The sequence below is a fragment of the Trachymyrmex septentrionalis genome, unplaced genomic scaffold (assembly GCF_001594115.1).
Source record: "Trachymyrmex septentrionalis isolate Tsep2-gDNA-1 unplaced genomic scaffold, Tsep1.0 scaffold368, whole genome shotgun sequence".
NCBI classification, from domain to species: domain Eukaryota; kingdom Metazoa; phylum Arthropoda; class Insecta; order Hymenoptera; family Formicidae; genus Trachymyrmex; species Trachymyrmex septentrionalis.
The window spans coordinates 770-9,089 of record NW_017305534.1 but is presented as its reverse complement, the minus strand read 5'-3'; the positions used below and the strand labels follow the sequence as shown (position 1 = coordinate 9,089).

The 8,320-nt window shown below is 39.7% G+C and overlaps 1 protein-coding gene across 1 annotated transcript; it reads left to right on the top strand.

The window, feature by feature from the left end:
- The first annotated feature begins 852 nt into the window (after positions 1-852).
- Positions 853-2,118, top strand: LOC108750387. Its single transcript, XM_018489799.1, is given in 1 exon segment — positions 853-2,118. A coding segment is annotated over 1 exon segment (1,266 nt).
- The last annotated feature ends 6,202 nt before the right edge of the window (positions 2,119-8,320 follow it).

Genomic DNA, 8,320 nt, shown 5'->3' with positions numbered 1-8,320 from the left:
CTTAGCCACAGACGAACATGGCAGATGTGCGCGTGAAAAAATTGCGAGAGCGATCGAGAAGGCGAGCGAGTCGATCCGCAAGAAACATCGCGCTCTGAAGACCGGTAGAATCGAGGAGGACATCGCATTGAACAGACGTTTTAAGCCTCTTATCGAGCCGCTGCGACTTTTCGTCGACAGCCCCGGCATGCGCGCGACAAAGAGAGAGTCGCGCGACGAAGATACAGCGTCTGCCCATAAATGCGAGAGGAAAGAGGAAGAGGAACAAGAGGAGAGAGAAGAAGCGAGCAAGACGTTCGAGCGTTCCACGACTCTGCATAAATTCAATGATCGATCGCAGGATGATGTACAACCAATAACCTCCACCCCGTGTGCCAAAATCGTACCAACGATAGAAGCGTTGGAGAACGTTTTCGAAACGACGGAAGACTCGCTAGCGACGAAGATTCAAAATCAGCTGCAAACGTCGGAAGGTCAAGAGACGTTACGAGCTGGTTTGGGCCCACTGGGTTAAAAGTACGTCGAGGCCGTCCTGAGGAGAGCGCGAGATAAAGAGAGCGGTATAGATCGCGTGTACGGCATTTACCTACACAAGAATGGGCTGATGTTTGGCAATAAACGTTTCGACGTGGATGACGCGGACAACATAATTATCGACGGCGTACGATACGCCGGTTCACCAGGTCTTTACGAGTTGATTTTCAAGAGAATTCCCGACGATGCCCTCTACACGGAAGACGATATGCACAAGTACATGAGCATGCTGTTGGTGACGAACGCGCACAAACACAAGTACCATTAACAGGGTCGAGCAACAGAGGATACAAGTACAAACACGTAATCGCACCGTTGATGTCGATCAAGAAACAGAAGAAATCTGGAAAGGGATTACTTCACGCAATGGCATTGAACGATAACGCGATCGATTACGTGCACTGGGATGATCCCAACGAGCTAATGGATCATCTACGATTGCTCGACGCTTCGCACCGAGCAGGCAACAACGCTCACGGCAACGAGATGCTGTTGATCATCGAGGAACTTCGCGAAGCCGGTCTTATTATACTAATTAAATCGCGTATTCATAAAACGAGTCAGTCGAGTGACACCAGCGAGAAAAATACAATATTAATTTCTTGTACTCTGTGTATTACACGTCGAATCATGAAAAAAAAATCCGATGGAAAGAGAGAAAAAATTAGCTCCGAGAAACGTCGGCTCGTCGAGGAATTGCACGCTCCGGCGAGAAGAAATTTTCCGCGAAGGCGTGTCATAGTCCGGGGGTACGCCGATCTGTGGCAGGCTGATATCGTTGAGATGCGCCCGTACTCGAGTTTCAATAGAGGCTACCACTACATATTCACCGTCATCGATGTGTTGAGCAAGTACGCATGGGCCGTTCCGCTCAAGAGCAAGGGTGGAAGCGAGACGGCTAACGCTATCGCTAAGATCGTTCGAGAGAGCGAAAGATGTCCGAAAAATTTACAAACGGATATGGGGAAAGAATTTTACAATGCAGATGTACAGAATATCTTGAAAAAACACAACGTTAATCACTATTCCACGTATTTGACGTTGAAAGCGTCAGTGGTCGAGCGGTTCAATCGCACGCTTAAAAATGACATGTGGAAGATGTTTACACTCAACGGCAATTACAAGTGGGTCGACGAGCTGCCGCGTCTGGTGTCAGATTACAACGCGCGCAAGCATCGCACCATCGGCATGCGACCCGCTGACGTAACTTCTGCGATCGCCGAAAAACTCTTGGGCACAGTGTACAGTGCGATAAAGATAGCGGGTCCTGCAAAATTCAAAGTAGGTGATTCGGTACGCGTGAGCAAGACGATTTTTGAGAAGGGTTACACACCAAATTGGACCACCGAAGTGTTTACGATCGTTAAGGTGCAGCGTACCAATCCCGTAACTTATCTACTCGAGGACTATCGTGGAAAATCCGTCGCTGGAGCGTTCTACGAGCACAAGTTGCATCGCGCTACTCATCCAGACGTGTATCTCATGGAGAAAGTGTTGCGCAGGAAGGGCGATAAAGTGTACGTTAAGTAGCTGGGATTCGATGGATCGCACAATTCATGGATACACAAAAACAATGTTATTTGATAAATTTTTAATTGATTTATTTTGTATACATATAACAATATAAGAATATAAACGTGTAAAATATTTTTTTTTTATTATCCTTTCCATTTTTAGAGTATACAGATATAAAATATGTATATAAATGTACGATATATGAAATGAAAAATAACAGTAATACATAACAAATGATACCACATAAAACATAATAGTAATACTTATATAAAACATAATGCGTAAATTATAATGATAATAGTACATAATAGTAACAGGTATATAGATTGTACGAGAATATTTAAAAAATGTAAAAAGACATACACAAAGTACAAATTAAGATAATACATAAAGCATAATAATAATAATACATATACGCTGTATGAAAATATAAAAAATGTAAAAACATAATAGTAATATAAATGTTGATATGTACATATTATATATTACAAAGCGCGTGTCCTGCAATTTTTCGGCACAGTCAACGTACTCGTACGGAAAGACACCTTTACGAGTCAGTAATTCAAATTCATCATCCGATAGTGTTGAAAATTTTGAACGTATAATTTTTAATTTGTCTTTATCGAGATACGACGCTAATTTATCGAGACTTGTACTAAGAAATTTGAAAGAATCAATAAAACGTAATTTTACACAATTTCTTTGAGAATTATTTTCAGTTTTATCTTTAGTGCTATCGACATGTTTTGTGAAGGAGATGTATTTTTCTTTGGTTATCGATAATACATCTACGTGTCCTTCATATGCTGTAGCGATTTCCTTAATTATAAAATGCGCGTCGTAGCCCGATAAATTGTGAAAAACGATTGGAATATATAATGAATTTTTATAATTTAAATTACAGTTTGAATGCGCTGGACCGCGGTATCTACCGGTTAAGTGGTAATGATCGCGTACCCGCGTATCGTCCGACGCGAACGATTTCTCGCAAATGTGACAACGCGTCGCGCTACGGTACGCCTCCCATTGTTCTTTCGACAACGTTTCCATGGGCACGTTGGCGGATACGATATTTTTACGCGATGTGCCAAATCGTTGAGTTGTCGCGCGAACCACGTTATACAATCTTTATCGCGACGGAACTGATTCGACGATAACGCGTCATCGTACGAGCAACGCACGTAGTAGCCTATGCTGAATACCTCATGCCGTTGATACGCGTACATCTTCCCTGTCGGGTTCCGTCTTCCGTAAAACGCACTCCAGGTCGACGTAGACGACGAATGGAACGCGCTCCTTGCGGAGGTTCCCAAATTCGAGCCACTTTTTGTCCTCGCTCGGCAGTCGAATAGCGCAATCGTTGATCTCCTGACAGTCCATTGTGTACGACTGCAATTTCTCATTCGTGCTGAAGTAATGCAAGCATCTGAAAAAAACAAAAAATTATAACAGTTACCTATATTTTATTAATAAGATGAGAAATTATAATAATTTTTTCATGTGTACTTACCGGTCGCAGAAATATTTCTTGTTCTTTTTCCTAGTAATTTGTGATCTCACGAGATGCGACAGGTTCTTGATCCACGCAAAGTGGCCGACACCGTCGTCGCGTGGATCTTGCATGTACAGGAGATTGACATGCTCATCCTTCTTGTCACTGGTGAGCCGCAGAGGAAGAATTTGTTTATTCTCGGTGCCGTATACATTGATTGACACCGCGTTCAACCGTTCGAATTTCGGAATGTCTTTGAACGTTATCAGAAATTCGATACCCGCGAGATTCAGCACCTCCGTATAATGCGGATACGATGACTCTCGCTCCATACTTTTCAGCCGGGTACAGAGCGGCGACCACTGACCACGTGAAGCACGCATTGTCCGTCGTTCTAACATTGATCACCGCTCGTTTCGTCGCTATTTCCCGCGGCACCTCGAAGTAACATCTCGCGCGCATGGGATTTAGTTTGTTCACATTCACTACCAAATTGAGGATTCGCGACAATGCCCACCCGCTGTCGCGTTCCTGGAACTCTTCGAGTGATGTCAACGTGGGTTCGATGATATGCTGCTCGTACCACTCGCGCAAATCGGTGTATCGGTATATCTCGCGGTTCTTAGTGTTTATACTCTTAATGTCGCGTTTGATGTTTGTCATAAAGTCGCCGTTGAACGCAGTGTTCACTTTTGCACTATCATGTCTTTCTACGGCGTCTCGCACACGTTCGAGCACTATTTCTCTCGCGTTTTCCAAAAACCGCCGCGGCTCGATGTAATCGACGTTGACCACAGCACCCGTCAATATACTTTCAAACGCGGCGTCGATCTATCGCCGGACAAGAGATCTTTCGTCGCGACTCGCGTACCCACCACCAACGTGCACGAAACGTCGCTCTAATTGTGTCTTTGCACCCGTGAGTCGCGCGATCCTCGCCACCATGGATTGTCTGTGTCCAACGGGGAGGCGCGGACGCTTGGCACGACAAAATTCTTCGAGCCGCTCGATGCACTCGTCACATCGTTGCAGCCACGCGAAACATTCCACCAGAGTAGCGACCTGGCTGCACTACTCCAACAGTTCGCGTTCCACTCGCTCGTGATTTTCCATTTTTTCTTTAGATCACGTCACACTCTTCCACGGAGCACTTGCACGTGACTCGTTCATACACGCTACAGCATTGCGACATATCTAGAAAATCATAATGTTCTAACACTTTTTTATTATGTTTGTTTGCGAAAATGCATTGTTCACTCAAAGCATTGATCGTCGTATCTGTCGAAAAATAGTTTTGGTGCAAGATCGCGATCACGAAACTCCATCCATATATTGTCAATAATCAGCAATTCGACGCACTTTTCCCTACTTGCAGGAATCTTAATGCAGATGCACCAACCTTGGCTCTTATCTGCGATTTTCTTCGCCCAATAATAATCGTCCTTTATTACATTGACATTTCTATTCCACCAATGCCTCTTTTCATATTCATTATCTTCGTAACATTTGTCTCGTAACCGTAGATACACTTTCTGTCGCACGAGTAAAGACCAGTCAGAAACGGGCTCTCTGATAACTGTTCCATGTTTCTCACCACGTATACTTAATTCACGATCGCGTAGGAATTGCACTGACGATATTCGTGCACCTATATCTCTTTTTTGCAGATTACCGAGAACATACAACACATCATTTACGTTAGAGTCTTCCCACATATTTTTCAATAGTGTCTCGTTCTAATGTGCTCGACTACGTTGACTATGTCCTCAACGTTCGCACGATCACGATGATCACCCATACTTTTTTTCCACTATTCTTGCGTTCAATTCGTTCGTCTTCCAGGGCACCAACTGCGGAACTGAGCGCTTATAACTCATTATATATTTCATTTGTGACTTCTTTGTCCCTTTGCCTATTGGGTCATACTTTATTTAAAAGTAGATAAGGCAGCATTGCGAGCGATTATAGTTTATATAAACAGTATCAACGCTTCTTTTAACGCGTCACTACATGTCATCGATCTCTCTCGCTATCTCTTCTCAGAAAAAAATCGTTATCGACACTTCTTCGAAGAAATTTAAGGATTGTGGTAACGCAGTGTGTTTTCATACTTTTCACTGGAGTATCACTTTCATTTTACTGTAGAAGAGTTATGTTTTGCTTAGCAGCCAAACATCGCGCTTCTCTTAACGCGTCGCGATGTGGCATTGATCTGATAGTGTATATAAACAGTGTATATAACTTTTTTCTTTCAATCGTAAATTTCGATTACGAGTGATAAGACATGGATCGTGTAAAAGAATATACATCGAAAATCGATCGAGCGCAAGGGGTACCATCCCTTGTCACCAGTTCCGCCAAGTCCACCACCATCGAGGGAAAAAGCGCGATATTGAGAATGTTCAGGTGAAAAAGCATCAAAATCGCCAACATGTTCCTCATCGACATCATCAAAATCGCCAACATGTTCATCATCATCATCAACGTCATCAATGCCATCAAAGTACTTATAAGCCATAGCTAGTGATGTTCGAGCCGTCGATTGCATTCGAACGCTGTCGATCGCGAAAAAAATGTAATAAAATATGAGAAAAAACACGATGTAATAACATGTGAATAAAAAAATTTTCATCCATATCATTTTATATATGTACTTTATTTTTTAGTCTCCATTCATCCATCCATCCTATACCTCGACGCGCTAATAAAAAACCGTATTGAAAAAAACTACGTCATCAAAAAAGATGACTCCCTATACAGCTACTGGAATCATAACAGAGAATTACATCAGAAGATTAAAACATTATTAAATTTAACTCTCTTGCTTTCTATTCACCCTGTAAATTCATAAGCGATTGAAAAAAATTATTTTACCATCTAGTAACTTGCGAGTATTGCGTTTTTAATTTTATGTAATTTCTTTTTAGTAATTTTCTTATGTAATTTTATTTTGATACTATTATAACACCTTCGGACTAGCGATTTTTGCTTAATTAAAATAGAGGAGAGGAGCCCGCATAGGATAGCACCCCAGATCAACACCCGGTTCTGGCTGCCCCCTTCCTCCTATCACGGCAAGTGCCTAAGACGGTCCCGAGCTCAGGGACGGTCCAGGGTGAGTCCCTGCACCACGACAAGGTTACGACATGCACGGGGGATTGTTAAAACATTGTTGTTAAATAACTTAACTCTAAAAAATGTATTAAATTTGATAATCAATTTCGACTCAAATTTAATTTATTATTTACAGACATTAATATGAAAACTTTGAAACTAATAAATAGATTGATTTTGACACATTAAAGTTAAAAATAACAAAATGCCAATAAATGTAAGGGATAGGGTTGCCCTTTGATATCGGCGACAATATAACATAATTGATGTTTTATAATAATGTTTTAAATTTACTCATTTATTTGATAAAATTTATACAAATGTCCGAACTGTCAAGAATGGTAGTATATATTTAATGTTTATTAAATTATTTATTTTAATTAGGTTTTGCAATTTATATTGCAAATAAAACAGACAGAGGTAAAATTTGGCTTGGGACATTTCTGCTTTGGATATAATTTTATCCGCTGGGTATGTTTTATTTTAAATAAAAATATAAAAATATGTAATAAACGTACACATACGCGCGCGCGCACACGCACTCACACGCACACACACACACACACACACACACACACACACACACACACACACACACACACACACACACACACACACACACACACACACACACACACATACAGAGTAACTCTATCCTCTTTGAATATTTCCGCTATTTTTAAAAATGTGTAATAATGTATTTACTAAAGTTGCATAGCATCAAAAGGGTATAATATTATTATACTACTAACAATTTGTCTATGGATGGAGGCGCTTCGGAGATTCCAAAATCATCTCCATTTTATTTAATGGAATTATATAATTTTTTTACACAATATGATACTTCTAATTATTCTTAATATAAAAATATTAAGGTAGTGTATGAAAAAATCAAGTTTATTTATTCTTTAAATATTTATATTAATAACTCATAAACTATTAATATTTTTGGAATCGTATCTTAATTCTTTTATGAAAAGAATAACAAAATGAATAAAAAAACGATGGAAAAAAACGCACATTGCTTAAAAAAAATGTATGTATAAAAAGGATAATTTTTTACATAAGCATCTATGTTTCTTTTCCATCAGTTGATTCATTTTATTATTCTGTTCATAAAAGTATTAAGGAATTACCAAAAAAATTAATAATTTACGAGTTATTTAATATTTTATGTCAATATATGCCAAAGTAAAGTACCAAATATCTCTATTAGCTTTTTAATATCACTATTTTAATACTTTTACATGCAAAATAATTAGTGAAATCATATTGTGTAAAAAAATTATTCATTTCTATTAAAAAAAGTGGAGGTGAACTTGAAATTTTCGAAGCGCTTCCACCCACAGAGAAACTATTACTAGTATATTGTACCCCTCTTGACTACATGACTTCAATAAATATATCATTTCATATCTTTAAAAACAGCGAAAACGTTCTAACTGAACAGAATTACTGCTTCACCCTATATATATAATACATATATAATAGAATAAATACGTACATATAAAATAGAATGTGTTCTAGATCATCTTGACAATTAATTCTTTTGAATTTAACTCTTTCGCTCCTAACGCCGGCTATGTCTAGCATCCACGAAGCGATCCGTATAGACAAACGCTGGCTATAGTCAGAATTCGCGAAGAAATTAATTTATAATGTCCA